The following is a 21,098-nucleotide window of genomic DNA, read 5'->3' as shown; positions in this document are numbered from 1 at the left end:
CAAAAGTCACATTGGCCCACCAAGATAAAACAAATCTTGCTAAACATTTCTAACATTTCTGTGTACAGCATAGACTGCATAGACGATGGCACCCATTGGTTTGTAGACTTGCAACCAGTGATTGAGACCATACACACACTCATGTCTTACAATGTTACCTGAGGAGATAAATCACGTGAGAAGTAGGGTCAACTTCTATACAACTTCTATTTGGAACCTGAGGAGTCGCCCCCTGCTGGCCATTACAAATAATCTCTATTTCCACTGGATGCACAGCAGCCTATCACTGTGCATCACTACCAATCGTCTCAGCTTCGACCGTTCACGCTCAATATATGAACTTCTCCACATTAATGTGCTGATGATTTTTGGATGGTAAAAGCTGCACACAGCACATTTAAATTCTGACGGCGTTCAATCCGTGTGTCTTTTCCTCTTGCACCAAAAGGCCGCCCACACTAGCTTACCCATTCCCACTGTGTCATCTCTTCATCCTCGGGCTAACCAACAGTGGAGGTCAGTGAGGATTTGTCTCTCTCCTCACACACACAAACACACCCCATCTACCTCTTTTTTTTCCTCCTCCTCTCCCCCCCACCAGCCTCTCTGCTGCACAGCCACATCCACACAGCTCTCCTAATGGCATTCGCCGCACACCTATCAAATTTAATTTGCACACAAAACCTACTTATGCTATCAGTTGGCTGACTATTCACCCACTTAATTAAATCAAATTAACCAGAAAAGGTATATCCGACTCATCAAAACATGTGTGTCATATCTGGCGGCATCATCAGCATCCCCCCTGCTCAGTGCGGTGTGAAGGATGAGACGAGGTAACTTTAATTCAGGTTTTCCTCCTTATTCATTATCCTCAATCAATCTTGAAACATGACATTTCCCAGACCCTGAGCCTCTACAGCTATAGATTCCATAGCTTCTTGTTTTTTGATCAGACGGATGCTGACGGAATGGGTGATTTGCGAGCATTGTGTCCAAAAAAATGTGTTTCATGTGCGCTGCAGCTGTGCCTCGAAGCCGGCTAATGAAATCCTCATTAGAATGTTTTCATATTCACCGGCTGTGTAGAACATAGATAACTGCGGCAGAGCGCACATTTCACAAGACAATTTTGGGGGGGGAATTCATGCAAGATGTGCAGCTCAGTTGAATATAATGAATAATTGTGCTCGTAAATTAAGCACAAGTTTGATTTAATACAACAGGTTTTGCACAAAAAAACAACAAAAAGAACCCGGTGCCATCACTATGCTCTGTTTGTATTAAGTCAGGCCCACACCTGGTCTGGAAGGGCAGTTTTAATGACTGCTTGGGCATTAATCGATACTGGTAGCGCTGCAAGCTGCTGTGAAATATTTAGCATTCAAAGCTCATCCCGCTGATGTACTCAGGAAAGGTCTTAGTATAAGGAAGCCCTTTGGTCAAGGCTTCCTCCAGGGTGTCAGCAGACTTGCCCGCCTCTTCCGTCCTCCTCCACAACGTGACTTTGCTCAAGGACTTCCACAACTCCAGTCCGATCAACTTCTCCCCCATACACAGCAGACGTCGCTCTGTCTCCCCCCGTCTCCCTCCCCTTTCTTCAGGCTCCGTCAATCGTACAGATGACAGTATGGACTTCGGCACCAGCGTTTCGGAACCGAGAGCTGAGCAGAGCGACGAGGGAGAGGTGATGGGAGACAAAACGAGATGGATAGAGTAAGGCGGAGACGGGGGAAGAGAGAGAGTCAGTCCTACAGCCTGTCAGCCTTTTTATTACCATCATTTCTGTGGTTTTATCACTGTGCTCACCAACAAAAGAAATCTCTTATAATCAATGAGTTGGCAGCTAAAGAGACCTTGCTGATCGGCAAGCGAGACCTCGCGAGGGTCGGAAAGGGCCGGAGGGAGGAGGGTTCACCTTGTTGACCCTGCGCAGGATGGAGGGAAGGGGAGCGGGCGGCGTGTTGAGGACGGCGAGCGGCGGTGGTCCGTGTCACACAAGTGTTCAAGGAGAGATTTGTGGGCAGACGGAGGATTAGAAGGCGGTGTTCATACGTGGTTTGCTTTCCACTGCGAAGAGGCATCGAGGATCGCGTTTGAGATGTCAGTGCTCGTATGTCTGGGTAAAACTAGAATGAGTGGCAAGAGACAAATGTGGATAAATCTCAAAGTTTGAACTTCAAATCGTCAGTTTAACGTAATGTATTCTTAGTGCTGTGATATATATTCAAATGTGACAAAATAGCATAGGAGTGTAAGTTGACTAGGAATTCCTTCAGTGGAGTTCTGCCCCGATTCTTAACATCCACTCCTCCTGCGGAGCCGACTCATATTAAATTTGGTGTGAAACGCAGCTATGACTTCATTTTGGGCTTGATGGCTTTCCATGCCCTCAAAGGTCAACTCTGTTAAAGCTTTTTGCAAACCATCAACAGGAGACATGTTCATGTGAAAGTTCACCAAGGTCCAACAGTCTGTGCTAACTCTAAGCATTTGAACAAATGTACTTTGCCTCTACAAGCAAATACCGCCATCATGGTGTTAAATGTAATGAAGTGATTCTGTGTAGCTGTCATTAGAGCTGGCGTGACTGAACCAGAAAGAATACAAGAGAGCACAATATTCTTATTCTGAGTCACAGCATATATGAATGATGTAAGACTTGTAGTGCCTTCTGTGCACTTTTGATCCCTCTGATTGCATTATTGGTGGCGCAGACACCTCAGCAATCATCACACCCGGCATTAGGTGTCGTAAAAGGGTGACACGACACCTAATGCCTCCTGGTCTGATGGAAACTGGCACTTAGAGTCCGTCTGGGTCAGGTCTACACACACACACACACACACACACACACACACACACACACACACAGCAGCTCCCACAAAAAGCAGCCAGTAGATATACTATTACACATCATCCTCACCGCTACCCATGTTGTCATCATCCCCTATGAATATTCAATACCTCTCCCCATCTCTGGCCCTCTCATCAAACGTCTGGTAGAAATGTGCCACAGACGGTGTGCGGCGCGGCGCCCCTCTCCCCTCTCCCCTCTCCGCCTCCTCTGCTCTACAATGACTTGTGTCCTGGCCAATGCATTATGACTGGTAGGGGTGACTCAGGCTGGGCAGCAAGCCACTGCAGTGTAGGGTGACATGAATGGAGAGGGGTTATGCTAGGTGACACACTGATGCAAATGCAGCAGACACAGGACCAGGCATGATGCTGAATGGGTCTTGGATACGACGCTCCAATCATTTGCTGGATAGATTCACTTACAAACAAACAACAAACCTTCATTTAAAAGGTTTTGTTTGATAAAGATTCAGCAGTTATATTGTAGATGTGGAAATTTCTCACAACAAATGCTGCACATTATCTGGTTTAAAAAGCTTCTAGGCATGAAACAGATTTCCTCCACTCCTTTTTAGTGAAAAACAGCTTAAATGATGATCATGAATCATAAGGTCTCCCTGCATAAATAAAGTATAAATACATAATACATATATTTCTGTATTGTTTTTTTTTTCCAAATAAGGTTCCATTTTTCCCTTGTCTACCATGATAGTGAGCTCGACAGCTTTTTAATGTCACTCGTGACGATATTTCCGATTATCCCGATAATGGGAATTCACCACGATCGATTATTGTCCTTTTATCTGCCCATCCCTCGCTTCCACTAATCCCCACTTTGATGGGGACTTCTTCTAAGCCCTCAAGGATCCGGAAACGTCCCTGAAATACAATTTGGGAGCTATTAGCGGCTGTATAAAGCACACAGATATTGCTTTAAAAGCATTGGTAATGACAGTGAGTAATATATGTTATTATACAATCAGACGAGAATGTCATTAAATTGGATCATAATGATCCTGCGGGGAAAATGGCTGCAACAGAAATAATACCAAAAACCGTGTACATAAACTATGACTCATGTCTACAACAGGCTGCCATTCTGTATGAACTTGATGGAACGGCTAATCCTGATATGTGTTGTTGTTGCTGCTTTATTCATTCCTCAGTGTCGAACCAGACAGCCACTGATCTGAGACTCGCACTAATTGGCTGCATCTCATCAAGACAAAATGCCAGAAGAGGAGTCTGTGTCTCAGCCCCCGTCGAAGGGCATTGAGCGACAAGCTCGCAGACGGCGGCCTTCGGCTTGCCAGGAGTGGACAGAGAATAAGGAGGCAGCCCTAATAGAGCAAGATAGAGCTACATAAGACTATCAAATGTGTCCGTGTCTGAAGAGAGGCAAACGATAGCAATGCTGAGGAGAGACGTGAAGTAATGATGGGCAAAACATTAACACACAAACACATTATTTATTAGTTTAGCTCTGGAGAATGAGGTTCCAAATAAAAGCTTAATATATACTGTATATAGTTTATATATTATTATTATATTATGTATATTATATAGTTTACATGCTGACTGGACAGGAATGTCACAATAACAATGTGTAACAATTGTATTTCACAGTCGCTATTGCCAATGTGAATGAATTCACTATTTCCACATGATTGTGATTCACTGACCCTCACACACACACACACACACACACCAGTGTGTTTAGCAGCAGTAAACACTGTCAACATGGCCCAACATGGAGTATGAGCCTGTCACACCTTCCAAACCTCACGGGAGGTGTTGCTGTGTTGAATGCTGATAAAAACAGGTTTGTGTTTTTTTTTTTCCTTTGTTAAAATGCCAAGTGTTTACATGTTAGTGTCCACTGTACCCACCAGCTCAGAATATGGACTTCATCAGAGTTATAGCTACAAGACCGCACATAAACACACGGCACGGCGGCGGCACACACACACACACACACACACACACACACACACACACACACACACACGCACACAACGGAACCGACACTAAATAGATACATAGATAAGCTTACTTGTGATGATAACAGTGGGAGACCACGGGGGCTTGGTGTTGAACTCTTTCAATTAGTTCAGACTGAATGGTTCCCCGGTGCCAGTTTTGATCCGGGACATTCGAGCGCTGGTGCCGTGGCGGCGAGGGGCCTCGTGCACGGACTTATTGGCGCTCGTGGAGGAGAAACTGGCGCAGGAGTGATTCTTGGTTGAGGATGGGTTAGGGTTGAGGCTGAACTATGGCGGAATATTATTCCCCTTGACGTTCACAACGTTTTCTCTTGCGACTCATTTAAACCAATACGCGGCTAGCAGCAACAGGCCGCTCCTCTGTGCGCTATTAAGTGATTGACGTCAACAGAGATGAGCGTTTCAAACTGGTGACGTACATTTATTTCATGTGTAGATGTGCGCATGTGCACGAAACGGGAAAAATATCCGTGGGGGGGTTTAAAGGTGCTATACAAATAAAGTTGACTTCATTTGACTTGCATTACAATTTCATATCCACTACTTGATTGATTGACAAATATGCCTTAGTAGCCTTGGTAATAGGCTAGCTTATGTATTACTTCCGTAAAGGAAAACTCTTCGGACTGACCGTCTTGTCTATGACAGAAGGCACGCCCATAATTATACCTATTTTCAGGGGTATTTGCCCAATGTGATAGATATCTCTACCTGGCAGAATGACCTACTCCATTAATGGAGGTTCCTCAGACCAGTCTGACTGACAGGATGAGTTACTGGCAGGTCATTCTGAGGTGGTAGCTCTATTTGGCTGAGAAACATCAGTTCACACACATTTGTTAAAGCGAAACACTGGCTGCACACTGAGTGAAAGAGGTGGGGCTCCTCACGATCTGGCATTCGCTAAATGCGCTGAAAATCGGACCCATCAGGTAGCCTCAACAAGAAGCGATAAACAAGAATGGTTTCATTTTTATTAGTCGTTATCAGATAATTGAAACTGCTTCATCGACTGCTTTAGGCCCTTTACACACACAGCAGCCATTTTGACATGTCATAGCAGGAATAACACAGATGCAATTGATCAAATGAATTATGGTCCCGTTCTAGTCAGTGTGTCATAGCCATTAATTGGGGCCACTATGCACAATACAAGGGCCACGGCCCACCTAAATGGTTATTAATTACACCTGTATTAACCCTGCAATGACATGAAAATAACTGCTGTGAGAAGGGACTATTTACTGGTTGATCCAGCAAAACAGGAAGCTTTTTGTTTGGGTGACCTGATTGTCTTCTTAGTTTAAAGGTCCCATATTTAAAAAAAATTAGCTTTCATGTATTTATTTTTATTTTTTTTATTATAATGCAGATCTACGGTGAATGCTTTATGAATAGTGTGAAAGCAGCAGAACAATCCATGGAGAAATCCACACAGCCTGCTTTCAGAAACTGTGCCTTATGAGGAGCCATCAGGATTTCTGGGTCTGTACGGTTGTGATGTCACAATATATAAAATATATATAACAGATATAAAACCATAGATGTGACATGCTCTAATGACTTGTCATTCCTGGATGGAACCATATGGCGACCCATCATACCTGGATCCAGTATGAAACCTGCTGTAATTGGAACCTATGGTGAAAGAGGCTGATGTCTCCACTGTGAGCACTAGCAGCATGTCATGGAGGGAGATGATGAACCTTAGTGGCAACTTATAGCGGCTGAGGAGGGAGAACACCAGCAGAGCTTGAATGTGTTGAGAAAAGGGGAACCGTAGCCTGGAAGAGACGACACCAGTTAGCAGTTGGTATAGTCTGAGCTGGAGGATATGAGGCTCTGGTTAGGAAGCCGTAGGTTGGAGGGTTCTGTGCTGTGGGTCCAGTCACAACAAGGAGAGAGAAAAAGGTTTTTGAGGAGGCAGCAGGTGTGGGAAGGCTTGGCACTGAAGCCTGAAAGGAGGTAGCAAGTTAGTGGAGAAAACTTCCAGGAAAGGTGGCACAATGGAGGCTGCAGGATAGCAGCGACGTTGTGCGAATTAGTTCCCTTCCTGGGGGGCCCCAGGTCTGAGTGTCAGCCAGAGGCTCTGAATCTGGGAGACCCGGGATGTTGAGGGGGCTGAGGTTCTGGTGTAGGCAGTCTGGATCTAGGAAGCCTGGAGCTAGGTGGAGGGAGAGACACGTACGGCTCACAGCAGGTGGAAATCGGAGCATTGAAGTTGAACCATCATTTACATCATTCAGGCCATGAACCATCATTTGACGGATCTCATAAATGATTGATTTAGCATATTATTATGCATTATTTCGCATATATTAAAAGTCTTAAGGTGGATACTAGGAGGTGGATGGATGGCTCTCTGTGTGTTGGGTAGATGGTGCTGCTATAGATGCTGCAGGTGGCTGAACAGTGGGGGATGTCCCATCACTGTATTCGATGTACAGCGGAGACGGACTGAATTAGATTCATATGTGTACTTCCTTTACACATCAGAACAGTAAGATTTCAGTAAAGACAGCTCTACTGTAAGAACATTTTAACCTCTCTTAGCTGAACATCAGTTTCTCTGAGCTTCACCTTTAATGTACTCTAAAGCATGTTATAGTATACGCTGAATGGAAGAAGAGATAATGCATCTAATATTCATTGATCTTTCTAGGGATAGTCAACTTTAAATTAAAAAAAAATCAATAACTAATATAGTATATTACTTTAACACTAACAATTTACAATTCTTAACATCTTTATGAAAAAAGCTATACCTAAAGTTACACTGCCCCCTAGAGACAACACCATACAACAGTTGAGTCAATTTCCTTCCAGTCAAAATTTATTCATTATCTTGAAAATATTTTTTTTTAAGTTAACAGATTCTGACCAAATGACAATCACACCCAACCCCCCCCCCCCCCCCCAACCCAACCCAACCCAACACACTAATCAACTTTCCCTAAACGTGGACTAATTGGAATATCTTTCAACTCAGTAAATAGTCAGTGGCCTTTTCATCTTTCAGCAAAAGTCAGTCACAACGGAGGGCAGATGAATTAAATACAGAAAAAAAATAATTGGGGTCCATCGTTTTCACAGTGCATTACACAGCTCAGCAGTAAGACAATGAGCTTATGAAATTACAATTCCGCCTTATCGTTCTAAGTTGGACTCAAGGTCACGGCAGACCCCTTGTAGATATTCTTGTTCATTTCCCTACTGTGGATGACTGTCTTCTTCAATTTAATGTTGAGTTGTCACACACTTCATCTGACAGAGGATCTCTAAAAAAAAAAAAAACTTCTGAAAGACATTCCCCAGCACACAAACTAGGATATCATTCACATCTGATTAGACATATGTTAATAAATTAATCAACTATTTGTTATCCCCCCCACCCCCCCGCAAAAAAAACATATTCAAACCCAAACCTATAGACCACCGCTGAAACGGACTGAAAGTCTTGCATTACACTTAACAGCTTAGAAAACACCTTAAGAAGTGGAGTGCATTACAGTAACTGGTGGACTTTAAGTGATTTGATATGACTGACGATGGCATGAAGCCGTTATTAGCTTGTCAACGGCCTTGGCTGTCTTTCAATCATAGTTGGCGGTTATGCAATCCTGCGTTTGTGATGGAATTATAGAAATCAATTCAGCCTGGGTCTGATGCAGTTTAATATTGAATCTACTGGGTCAAATAAGGGTCAAAAGCTAGCTTGTAAAATTAAATCTAAAACGAAATACAAAGCATGCGGTTGTTTATCGCCCTTTGTATACTGGTTCATAATGTTGTTGAGAGATTTGTGGTTCAGAGTCGAAATTAATTTGTTGACAACAAGGTTACAAAAAAGCTCTTTTCTGAGTTCAAATGCAGGAGAGATGAACACGGTTTTGTGTGACCTTACTGCTGAACATTGAATTTCGACTCAAATATCATTTGGACATTCTTAAATGTTTAGAAGGATGATAAACTATCACAAGTCGAGTCAATACAACTCAACTATGTGCTTTAAATATCGAATACAGGTAGTTATGTTTAGATCTTTCACATAATCTGATCAAAAAATCCTGTGTATTGTCTGAATTAACCAAAAAGCTGGAGGTGAGACGCATGATCGTCCACATCGCCTGATGTTCCTCAACTATGTTAGGACTGATATCAAAAGCAATCAAGTGCTTTTAAAAAACACAAGCAAAAGATTTGAGTTGACCTAGATAAATTACAAAAAGGTATAAAAATGGCTCATATTCTATCACAAATATAAACAATTTCCTTAAATAATCAGTGTTCTGGGGGGAGTTCTAATAAAACAGAAGAAAACAACATGTAAAATGTCAGCCGTCAGTCCAGCGGGTCTGAATGGCTGATGAGGTGGTGGTAATGCGCGTCGAGTGGTTCGTGTGGGGCTGCACTCAGGGCCGTATCACATCTTGGTGCACTAAACGGTTCACTAGCACAAACATTAAGACCATCTAGTGAACCGGCATCCACTCTATAAGCTAACCCTGTAGTGCTCTGTGAGGCTCCGACCGTGGCTGCGAGTGTACCATTTAGTGTACAAAGATGCGGCGAGCAGTGGTTGTGTGTCCTCATGTACGCCTGGCCTTCTGTCTCTTGGCCTGACGTTTGGCTTCATCCAGAGCGGCGCCGTCCCCGCTGGCCTGGGCCATGCTCCTAACTCCCTGGATGCGGTTCACCAGCTGCAACAGGAGGGGGATGACCTGCAAGAGACAAGCGCAAAAAAAAAAGGTCAAATTCCAGTGAGGTTTATTCCAACGAGGTGGATTCAGACATGCAACGGTCAGGGTGGAGGTGGTTCTGTACCTTCTCATGGTTGTAGGCTGCTAACAGGAGCAGCAGAGTGAGGGGCAGAGCTATGTAGGAGCCCTGGGCGACATCCTGGTCAGGCACTTTACGCTGTGGGTGCAAGTGTATGAGAAACAGCGCGATCAATATGGTTTTCATGCAAAACCTACCACAATCACTACAAATCAGAAGTCCTGTACTTAAGGTTAAAAAAGAGGCATCTTACGGTGGGGTTGAAGGTGAGCGTGATGTGCTTGTGGTAGCCGTTGGACGTGAAGGTGACCTGAGGCAGAGTGAAGTCGTACTGGGAGCGGGACAGCGTGGAGTACAGCATCAGCACATAGCTCTGGAGAGGAGAGAGGGAGGCCACTTTAGATTACATGTCCTGGGTCGAGGAATCGTGTTACGGACACTTCTAACCACTGAATGATATCACAACATCCTTTTCCTTTAAAGAGAGCAGGTACCTCTCCGTCTCTGTCCAGAGGAGGGAAGTTGAAGAAGAGGGACTGTCCCAGGGAGACGCTGTTGATTGGGTTGTCCAGATTGTCACTCTTGTAAAGCTTCACCTGAGAAGGGGAGGAAAAAGTCAATAACGTTAACGTTCCTGCCATGTTGGAATTGCAGAAATGTATTCAAGTACAATAAAAATATAAAAAATGAGCCAAGCCATCCTACCGATAGCGTGGCGAGAAGTTCAGGGGACGTGTGGACGTTTCCACTGAGGTCAAACTGATTGATCTGCCTGAAGGCGATGATGTTGACCCCGTCGATGTCGCTGCTGCCGACCTGAGGGGGAGCGCAGGGCTTAATGTACAGATGCAACCGTGGGCTCGTGCCAAATGTGAAGTGTGGATAAAGCTTTGTTACAAGTCACATGGCGTGATAATAACAGAGAATTAAGTGGAATTAAAGGCATTTCCAGGCTTGCCAGAGAGATTAGGGTGGCCTGCACTTTTCAGACAAGCTGAAACTACAAAACCAAGAAGTTTAAACGTGCAATGGGATTACTCCTGCCTTTGTTCTGCGCATAGAAAGGAACCATGTGATAAGGCTGCTGATAAGTCATCGCAGAGCTCTCACCGTTATTTTAACAATTCAATTGCAAAGTTTTTCCCACAACCGTCTATCTCGCTTTAAATGCCACGTAGAAAAGAAGAAACCCTGTGACATTGAAAATGCTGCAAACTTTTTGGACTGGAAGGTCAAGAATGGCATTTCAGTAGAGGTTCGACGATCTCTCAACAATGTCCATTTAGTAGCCGTCCTGGAGCTTTTGATCCGATCACATGATATTCATCGGCACACGGTGATGCCCAGATGGAAATACGAAGCTCAGACTTTCAGCGGAGAGAAGTCATTTAAGTGCTCACAAAAAAACAAACATGAATCTACAATTAATTGGCAACTAGTTAACATCCATCTCCAGATGAGGATCATGTGATATGATCGAAAGCTCCAGAACAGCTACTTAGTGGAGCTTGTGGTGCGATTCTTCCCTCAACAACAGTGGACCGAAATGCAATACATGTGAGCATGGCCACCTTACCTTCCCTTTAATGAGTGTGCTTCTTACCTCTATAGATCTGTGTTGTGGTAAGGCCCTCTCTATGTGGTCGTTGCCTTCAGCTCGCAGCTGAATCAGATATTTGCAATTCGGCTGCAAGGAAACGTTGCTTTCATTAAGTCATACGAGGTGAACAGTGAAAAGGCAAAGAAGATCCAGTAAATATATGGCTTTTGAGAGCATATAAAAGTTGGTTACGCCTGCTCAGACACTGCTCACACAATGTGTTTTACAAGGTCAGGTCACTACTTTTCTACTGATCTAAGACAGTAACCTTTAAAAAACACCAATCTGATAGAACATGCTCCTGGCGTACTCACCAGCAGACCCCTGAGTCTGAAGCGCCCCTCCTCGTCAGTGACGGTGTCCTCGCTGTAGAGGCTGCACTCCCCCTGTCCCACCGCCTCCACAGCCACGTCCCTCTCTGCATCCCCGCTCAGAGACCGCACCGCTCCGTAGCAGCTGAGGGACACGGCACAAGACCGAGAAACCGATTCAGACTCGTGTGCCGTGGACAATTTGGCGACAGATGCCCCAAAACAAACATCATCAAAAGTACATCTGTTTACCTGTACGCAGTTTTAACGCCAGTTATGTCAATACTGAGGTTTTGCCCTTCCTCCACTGTGATCATCTGAGACGCCGGCTCAAAGTGGAACTCCTTCATCATGGGCTTGAAATAGTACTGACCAGGACTCTGAGGAGAGAAAGGCAGCGGTTTCACTCAATGGACAGCATAAAAAATATATACATTAGCGAGAGCATTTCTAGAATCTACATAAATCTATAAGTATACTTTATACCAAAGAAAGAAAATGACAGTGTTGGAAGCAAATGAATGAATCCCCACCAGGTTATTAAAGGTGAGCAGGCCGGTGTCCTGAGTCAACAGATTGGAGCGAAACTGTCCTCCACTCAGAGACAGGAGGACACCCGACAGGGGAATACCCTCCTCCGATTTGATCTACAGCACAGAGGGAACAAGAGTAGAGGTGATCTCATGTTAAATCCATTATAGCATGTGTGTGACAAGACTTAAAAAATACAAATACACGAGAATTTAAAGTATTATAGTTGTGGATAAACTGGAGCAGATTAAAAGACTTCAAAAGAATTTATCAAACCGTCTTAAAGGGGAAGCACCATTGATCATTTGTACCAGGATCTCATGGCCTCTAGATAATTGCAGACCCTTTTAACAAAAGGCGGTACAAAGGCGATGCACTGGCAGCACACAGCAAAGCAGAGAAGTGGTCCAACAATCGGTGACCCTTTTTTAAAATGGTATTTGTCGGGTAGCTTCACTTTAAACTACGTTATCAGTGAAAGTAGTAAATGTGAACAAAAGACCTATAATTGTAAGATACTCTGGAAGAAAGGGTCAGCTAAATGAGTGCCTTTGTAAACGTGGCTGCTGATAACTGGGATGTAATATGCATGCGAGGATTTATGGTACCTTGAAGGTGACACCGGCCAGAGCGAACGCCTTGAAATCCCCCCGGGTTCCCTCCACGGGACTCAGGACGAACCCTTCTTTACTGGCGCTGATGTCGTACTGCCGGTCGCTGTGGAGCGGACCCACGCTGCGGGAAAGGGAGGAGCAAAACGCACTGCATGTCTCCAACTATGTCATATACACGTGATAATGACAGATACTAGTACAGAGTTACATTCAACATCAAAAAGAAGCACTAATAGCCTTTCATTTATGCAAAGCAATTATTATAAGAACTAGCTCTTTTGTTGAGGCCCCAGGGCAACCGATAACAAACCCTCTAGACCAGATCTTCAACAGGGGGTCCACAGAGTTACTGCAGGGGGTCCCTGAAATGATTTGATCCTGATTTCCCCTATGATTTCCAAGTGGATTCATGGATGTTTTGTTCAAAATGGACATCAGAGATGCTGATATGACCAGACTACCCAGCCCTACTTCAGTCACCCATATGGCCAAAATCTTACATCCTAATATAGGACGTTCCATATCTCGATAAGTATCGTGATATAGTACCTTTTATGCTACTTCATTTGAAACGTGTGCTCATCTGTATCACCACTGGAAAAGAACAACCGAGCAAGCTTCAACAAAAACGGGGAAGTCAAACATTTCAACGTGTTTTTTTCATGCCACAGATGGCCTTGACGCAGCACTTGGTGGACTAAAAAGCTCTTCGCTCTGGCACTCTAACGTACAGCTTTTGACAGTGTTTACCCTGAGGTCCTTTTAAACAGACTGCACGAACTGGTCGGTCTCTCAGGCACAGATTGTGATTTAATTATCTGTTTGGTTGACCAGCACTAACAGGGATTTTTTCTTTTTCTTTTTCTTTTTTTTTTTTAAAACTCTCTGGGCTTGAACAGCAAATTATGTTACTGCCAGGGTTTTAACTCGGCCCTACACTACACTTTCTACACGTCTCTTGGCCCCCTTGGTGTATTAATGCCTTGTTAAGCACATACACTTACAGCAGAACCCAGATATCTGGACTCGTTTTCCTTTCAGCATGACAAAAAAAAAATGTAAGCTCAAGACTGTTTTTAGCTCATCGTTTCCCTGGCTCTAGCCTCCTCCCTCTAGTTTTTCTCTCTCATAAGAAATGCTCGGTTCTCATACCTGTATGCTCCCACATCATTGGTGGCCACAGTGATGAGCGGTGCAGCAGCTCCTCTTTCAGAAATGGAGATGTCCACACCTTGTAGCTCTGGGGACACCTTCCCCTGCAGGAAGAGACCCGCACGCCCGGCGATGTCCACCAGCCGACCCGGACACGACTCTGTGGGGAGAGGGTCATTACTTTTTAGGTAACAGAGTTTAGGGTGTTATTTGTCTGCCCTTTCTCCATGCGACCGTGTGTGTGAGTGTGTGAGAGAGAGAGAAGGAACCTACCTCCAGTGATCGTGGCCTCTACCTCAGGAGGGTAGAAGAGCAGTTCCTTGGATGAGGGCGTCACTGTGATCTTCTCTCCAGCCCTGTAAAGTCACACGGTCCACAGTACCTCACTGCATTATCACATGGGTTCAAGACTCTGGGACATGGTGGTTATTATTAATGGATGGCAACCACTCGCTAATAATAACGTTGCAAAATGATAATGACATATAATATGATTTATTTTCCAGTACCAGGGAGATAAAAGTCTTATTAATTTTCTCCATAGACAATTTTAGGTGACTCACAGTGTCAGCAGTTTCAGAGTTAGAATATATCTAGTTAATAAACAGTCAAAATCTACACAAACATTAACAGAAGTTTACAGCAACTTCTCGAGTTGCATCCTGTTCTGTTAACATTCTGTTTGGTGTGCAGCTAAAGACAAGTGGAAGATTCAGAAAGCTGATTCAACCCAGCTTTTAGATTTTTTTTTATATCTGCTTCAGCTTTGATTCACGTGCCGACCTTCTTTACATAATGTAAAGACCAAATAGTATTCACTGGAAAAAGCCATGGGACCGACCTGGCCCAGTAGGAGAACTCATAGTGGAAGGGGCCCGTCAGGTCATCAGCCTTCTCTTGGATAGGAGGGCTTTCTTCCCGAGTGCCTCCGTCCTCTTCGGCGGCGCGGCGCTCTCGTTCCTGCCGGCGCAGCTGAATCTCTTGCAGCTGCTGCTCCTGCCTCTGCTCCTCCAGGCTCCGCAGGGGCCCGAGCACCAGCGCCGGCTCACTCTCAATAGATGATCTGACCGAGGGAGGGGAAGGGGGGGGGGGGGGACAAAAAACATTTTTAGCTGGACATTTGAAGCACGATGCCCACCAGCTAATATTAGCACTCTGGGGGTCTCGGGCGTAGCTGTGTCGAGTCATTACTTGATAGTAACTGTGACGTCTAGGATCTTGTCGGTGGTGATGAGCCCGGTCATGTGGTGCCGCACCGCGGTGAGGGTCAGGATACTGGGGGCCGAGCTGTTGGACACAGGTGAACAAGTCACTTGGTGGAACTGCACAGAGGGAGAACACTTATTTTTAGCCCAGATATAAACGGACATCTCATTACTTACGTGTCGTACGTGTAGAAGTCCTGCTCGAACTGGTGGCAGGAGCGAGGCGTGACCTTGTAAACACCTGGAATAGACATTTTTAGATGATTCATTTCTTTGACCCAGTTTTATATTTAGATAAGCCTGACACGGACCTTTGAGCTCAAAACACTGTACTCTAACTATGCACGAGGGAACATGTTTTATGCTCTTCTAGATATGCTAATCCGTGCTATGTTTAGCTAATGAGAGGTCTCACCCGGCTTGGAGAGGCAGAAACGGTTGACTCCCTTGGAGAGGTTGTACACGCCGACGTTCTCGGGTTTGCTGCCATCCTGGAAGAACTCCTGTGCGGTAAAGATGCATTCAGTGACAATTGGCGGACTGGAAGTAGTGCTACAACACACACGTGATGCTGATTACTGACTACTGACCAAAGTGATGGCATGGGAGAGGGAGCAGCGCAGGATGTAGCCAATCTGTCGGAACTCCACCCCCGCGACGTCCGAGTCCAGGACCTCCACTTCCATGGACTTGTGTTTCCAACACCACTCCTCGTGAGTAATACTCACTTATGTAGTAGAAGTAACAGAATAAAAAAAAGGATTAAATCTAATCACACCAGCCAAGGAAGGAAAACCCCTCAGAAGCTGTGATGGCTTCAGGTCGAGGCTCATCTTATAATTCTCATAATCTCATCTTCAAACAAATGCTTAAGAAAGTAAACTTCTTTCACTACTCGGGACCCGTCAACACAACATGGCGAGTAAAGCTGCCTGGAAAGACGCTGCATGTGCAGACAGCTAGCAGGCACGACAAACAGATTGTGGCGAATTGAACAGCGGGGGAGATGGATGCGGCACCAGAAGGTGCAGAAACACTGGCTAAATAATGTGTGCCTCCCAAAAGCTGGTGCTAAATATCAATTATGATCGGAGGCTGGTAATTGCTAATTGATTTCCCCCCCACACGCCTTAGAGAGCAATTAGTGTGATTTCTGAATATAAATGTAGAAAAGGATGGAGTTTCCATACAATGCTTTGAATTATTCCAGGCAAAACTTACATGCTGACTTTGCATTTGTGCTCTCCTTATATTATGATTTCAACAACTTCAACTACTGACAACTGCTAATTTGTAATAGCACTAATTGAGCCCAAGTTTAAAATGTTGCAAGTAATGCAAGAATAAATAGGATAATTATTATGACTATTATCAAGGATGTAAGGCGTTATTGGTAGTGAGTCCTGACCTTTGTATTTCCCAGGTAAAACATCGTCAAAGGAGAAGCTGAGGACGTCACTGCTGCCAGTGAGGGCCGTTGTCCTTCTCTCTCCCTGCCGACTCACTGGCTGCAGGGTCACCGACAGGTCATCGCAGGATGCTAGAGGTTAACCAGAGGACACGAGCAAAAATATGAACAAACAATCGCGCAAAGATGTCATGATTTTACGGGTTTGAAAGCACATTTTAGACGGCTGAATTCTGGAAATCAATCTGGTCCTTACCTAAACAGTAAACTTTCCCAGAGACAGAAGCCATGAATTGGGTGAAAAGCAGGTCCGTGAGGGGCCGGTCCACAAGGAAGACCTCCAGTGCATGAGGCAGCAGAGCCAGGCCTGCCTTCACCTCCGCCTCGGGGAGCGTAACCTGAAAGCATAGAAATACAACCAGAGTTACATGTGAGTTAACTTTTCCCCCTTTCAATGATTGAAGAACCAGATTAAAGTTGAATTAGTGCCTTGTGGTTGTATGTCTCCGCCAACCAACCATCATTTTATCCCATTAGATATTTGTGTGAAATTCTCATAATTAGCATATGAATTCTTAAGTAGGTCAAAAATGTTTTTTTTCAAGGCCACAGTGACCTTGGACTGTTGACGTACATAGGATGGACAATACGAAAAAATACTGCCTCTGGCCATGGCTGACACAGAAGCATAAAAAAAAACATGCTGCCAGTCTTACATGGACACTGTAGTCTCCAGGTTTGGCCTGAAAGCAGAAGGCCCCTTGAGGATCGGAGTCGATGGTCCTGCTGGAGGCCTTGTCTTGGCCCTGCTGTGTCAGAGTGACCTTGTAGCGGCCCTGCTGCTTCATGCCCTCAGGCAGGCGGCTGATGGAGATCTGGCCACACACACTGAACCTGTGTGGGACGGATAACAGAATTTCAGATCAAGCCAGTGAGCAATGTGATATATGAAATTGGTATTATGAGAGCACTGAAGCAGAGTTCTTCTCTTGTAATTTGATTGAAAGTATGATGCAACGTATTCAGCGAGAGGACAGGCCAGACGTACCCGGCTGTGATGATGTCAGGAAGCTGGGGTGTGTTGGGGGCGATCTTCACCGTGATTGGCTCGAAGAACATGAGCTCCTTGCTGACGCGGATGGTGTAGGTACCAGCCGTCATGTTCTCCAACCGGAAAGAACCATCCTCCTTGCTGATGACTGCGAGGACAGAACGGCAACGGAAATGTGTCGACAATGAGAACCACCAATATGCAAACTGATCGTTTCCACAAATATTGCTTGCTTTCAAGACACTCAAACTAAAGCGTGGAGTCTTCTAGCGCGGCTACCTTTGATCTGGTTGTTGAGGGACACCGTGGCATCGGGGACGCCCTCGCCACCAACACTGTTGAGGACTCGGCCCGTCACGGAAAAGCCCATGACACGGAAGATGGGCTTTACGCAAAACAGAAAACAGCATTACATGTCAAAATCAGGCACCGTGCATAAAATGTATTCATAACATAGCGACAAATATAAAAACCAATGAGATATACTTTGACTCTTTACCTCCAGTTTTAAACTGTTGTGTTCCACCTTGAAATTCATCCTGGAAGGAGCGACGTCAAACGTGATCCTTTCTCCCCGGTAGAAGGGTACCTGAAGGGAAACAACGGGGATAAAATGATTTCTGACTCTGTGAACTACCATTTGAAGTAACTTCTGCTCCTTCAAAATAAAAGCCAGAGAGAATAGCGCGAACCACCACCGTTGATCAAAAATAGGTCTACAGAATAAGACATGGTAAACTTCAGAATAGTGACAGCCAATCCGTTATAAATAGTGCAGAGAGTAATGGAAAAAGAAGGAGCAGCCACAGTGAGCCATTAGATCAGGAGCTGCAAGCGACAGACTGCACATCTCTGACTTCTGAGCAGATTCATCAACTTATACTGTTCCCACACAGATGTCACCAAATCGACCAGGAGTGACATCCTACTGCAACTTTAAGTGCGTTCAGAAATGATGGCGGCCTTCTTTTGCCTTTTTACACAAAGCTTACCACAGTGTACTCGCCGCTGGCCAGCGAGGGGAAGATGAAGGTCCCATCTTCCCTGGATAGAGCGCTGCATAGGTAGAGCAGGGAGCTGTCCCCAGAGTCTGCCCCCTCCACTGGGGTTGTGTTACAGCCGCCAACATCCTGAAAAACACAAATATTATGGAGCAACGGAGCTTTTCAAATATCCATCCCGTGATATTCCAGAAAAGAAATAGAATTCATCAAATAATGCAGGATAGATGAGGCAGGCCCTGTGACATCATGATCTAGATTTGACTCCTCCTCCATTTCTAAAAATGGTAAATCATGTGGGTTTACCTCTTTCTTGACCGCAGCTGAGTACAGTAGGAAGGTGACCTCTTTCATGGGCTCTCCATCACTGCGGACCTCCCCCGAGACGTCGTAGCCTCCAACTACCAGATGGTTAGCGGCCGGGGCATTGGCATTGGAGACGAGCACTGAGGTGGTGCTCTGAAGGAGGAAGGCAAAGGTCACCATGGAAGTTACAGTTCATTCATTCACTCACAGTGACAGCGGGAGTATTGTTCCTGTCAGGAGCAGTGTGATTACTGCTGGAGGTTATTAGTTATTCACCTGCTGAGCTGACAGGGAATATTGTCAACTGCGCAAGAAGTTAGCTAATAAAGTATTCCACATCAAGGTGGTAACAAACTATGAAGATCTCCTTGACCTCACAGCCTTATGTAACGTTTTAACCACACACTAGAGAGCATTTAGAGAGTATAGGGTTTGCCTCTGTATATATACACAATAAAGGGGTTTTCTGTTTTGAGAACAGAAAAGTGAAGTGGAGGTACCGACCTGCTCCAGAGTCCAGGAGGGATGGGCAGCTGTGATGTCATAATTCCCTGGGAGTACTTTTAAAAAGTTGTACCTGTGTTAGAAAGAGCAAACAAATGAAAGCCCTCGAAATGGCAAACATTAAAGAGACGTGTTTACAGCAGAAAAAAACCTAAGTTAAGCTCTGAGAAACAGGAAGCCACTTACTTTCCTCCAGGCTGTGTAACGACACTCTGGAGTTTCTCCTCCGTTCCCGCGCGGGTGAGTTTGACTTCCACCCCAGCCGGACCCAGGAGATGGCCTTTACTCAGCACCTGAAGAGAGATATTTATGATGTAAATTATGCTGCGAGGCTGAATGTTACGCTGTTGTACACCTGAGAACTTTTCTCCATATTAGCTGCAAGACCTTTTGATTTTAGTCAAGATTTAACCCTTCCTGTGCAGATACACTTTTAAGATGTTTCCATCACAATGCTCACCGTCCCTGAGACTGAAAAGCCGGTGAAAACAAAGTTGATGTCTTCTTCCTTTGTGCAGATGTCACTCACTCCATCCACATGGAGGTCGACGCTTGTTGGCTCTGGTGAGAGTTAAAGCACAAGAAGAAGACAGAAAAATCAAAGACACGGAAGGGAGGAACACAGATAACGCAAACAACCTTGTTGCATTTCCTGTTTAAGATTTGGTGAGGATGCAGCCGTTGTACAAACTTACCGAAGCTCCACCCGAGAGGGGGCTCGATCTTCAAAACAAAGTCTCCCTGCGTAGAAGAAACACGTCTATATATTACAATCATCACGAGTGAATAAAAGGTACTCATAGTCTGTTCATCTCATACCTTGTCATAGAGAGGGATCATGAAGTAGCCATTTATTGGAGCACAATCCGTTTGATATTTCAAGGATCCTTGTTTGGTGTACAGTTTAATCTGTGTGTGAAGGAAGAGAGAAACAAATGTGATATAACTGATTGTATATATTTTTTATAAACATGAACTATAGGCAGGGGTACAGTCTCAATTGCTGTATACGAGGTTGATTGGTTGAGTAATTTGTATCAGCCGTCATTCCCAAACAGGCCAGTCTACCAGGGATTAAATTAATTTCACCAATTAAGCAAAAGGCTAATCCCATGGTGCCTGTGAATGAGCAGGGATTAGGATGGGTGGCTAGCACTTAAAGTCTTGCTCGTCAACACGACAGGATTTAGGCTTAAGAGTGAGCAATGACGTGTAACACAGATATACTAACGGTAGCGTAAAACATGGTAACAGGCGTTTTCAGTCAAACGCGAACGTTACTTCGTAGAGAAAACATCCGAATTAGCACACTAGCACATCGCTAAATTGCCGTAAAACTACATGTATTGCCCCTAATGTGTGCTCGCTAGCAATGGAAAGACGGCTGTGAGATAAAGTAGACTGGTGTTGTTGTCATTTCATTCAAACCGCCATTTAACCAAACCTCCAGACACCGCCTAACCTTTAGCTGGCTACGATAGCCGTTAGCTAGCTGCTAGCTCGTCGACTGGTTTGCACTCTCACCTCGATCAGGGAGTAATTGATCTCAACGTCTGATTTCACGAATCCTCCGCACGCCACCACGATGTCATCAGAGGACACGGTCAAGAACTGGGAATAGGTGATACAGAATAAAACCCAAAGGGCTCCCACGTCCGCCCGGATCGTAATTCTCAACATTTTGGCTGACTGATCTATCGATGAGCCGAGCAACAGCACGCTGCCTCCGGTTCCGTACCAGCTGAGCCGCTGTCATTGACGGAGCAGAGCGTCA

The 21,098-nt window shown here is 44.9% G+C and overlaps 2 protein-coding genes across 6 annotated transcripts in view; one reads left to right on the top strand and one right to left on the bottom strand.

The window, feature by feature from the left end:
- rps15a (ribosomal protein S15a) overlaps nt 1-21,098 on the top strand; it is a 395,439-nt gene that overhangs the window by 154,986 nt on the left and 219,355 nt on the right. The window contains exon 6 of one of the 4 annotated variants that reach the window (XM_084004089.1): nt 13,146-13,155. The exons of the other annotated variants lie outside the window; for them this stretch is intronic. The gene's annotated coding sequence lies outside the window, so the exon portion shown is untranslated. Of the gene's footprint in view, nt 1-13,145; nt 13,156-21,098 lie in introns of those variants that run through there. 4 annotated transcript variants of the gene reach the window in all.
- On the bottom strand, nt 7,775-21,066 carry nomo (nodal modulator). 2 transcript variants are annotated; one of them, XM_084003885.1, is made up of 31 exons: nt 20,849-21,066; nt 20,144-20,233; nt 20,020-20,065; nt 19,785-19,885; nt 19,511-19,617; nt 19,325-19,397; nt 18,821-18,973; nt 18,506-18,643; nt 18,013-18,102; nt 17,793-17,898; nt 17,511-17,661; nt 17,179-17,356; nt 16,719-16,860; nt 16,463-16,594; nt 15,645-15,781; nt 15,470-15,557; nt 15,232-15,295; nt 15,041-15,136; nt 14,691-14,912; nt 14,123-14,205; nt 13,850-14,009; nt 12,692-12,818; nt 12,086-12,199; nt 11,805-11,932; nt 11,556-11,697; nt 11,245-11,328; nt 10,347-10,457; nt 10,136-10,237; nt 9,895-10,014; nt 9,687-9,779; nt 7,775-9,583 (listed from the first exon to the last, which is right to left on the bottom strand). In XM_084003885.1, exons 1-31 carry the CDS (start codon nt 21,002-21,004, stop codon nt 9,452-9,454), a joined length of 3,666 nt encoding a protein of 1,221 aa, XP_083860011.1. In that variant the 5' UTR covers nt 21,005-21,066; the 3' UTR covers nt 7,775-9,451. The 2 variants fall into 2 exon arrangements, with proteins under 2 accessions (XP_083860011.1, XP_083860012.1); XM_084003886.1 differs by having other exon boundaries at nt 15,470-15,554.

Source organism: Eutrigla gurnardus (assembly GCF_963514095.1).
Source record: "Eutrigla gurnardus genome assembly, chromosome: 3".
Taxonomy (NCBI): domain Eukaryota; kingdom Metazoa; phylum Chordata; class Actinopteri; order Perciformes; family Triglidae; genus Eutrigla; species Eutrigla gurnardus.
The sequence above is the reverse complement of the archived record's forward strand: the minus strand, read 5'-3'. Positions and strand labels throughout refer to the sequence as shown.

Excerpts from the sequence above, each read along its gene's own strand:
- nomo (XM_084003885.1), bottom strand. The coding sequence starts at position 21,004 with ATGTTGAGAATTACGATCCGGGCGGACGTGGGAGCCCTTTGGGTTTTA. Across the intron at positions 19,886-20,019 it reads CCCTCTCGGGTGGAGCTTCG|AGCCAACAAGCGTCGACCTC; the intron begins GTAAGTTTGTAC and ends AACTCTCACCAG. Across the intron at positions 11,933-12,085 it reads TGCTCACCTTTAATAACCTG|AGTCCTGGTCAGTACTATTT; the intron begins GTGGGGATTCAT and ends TTCTCTCCTCAG.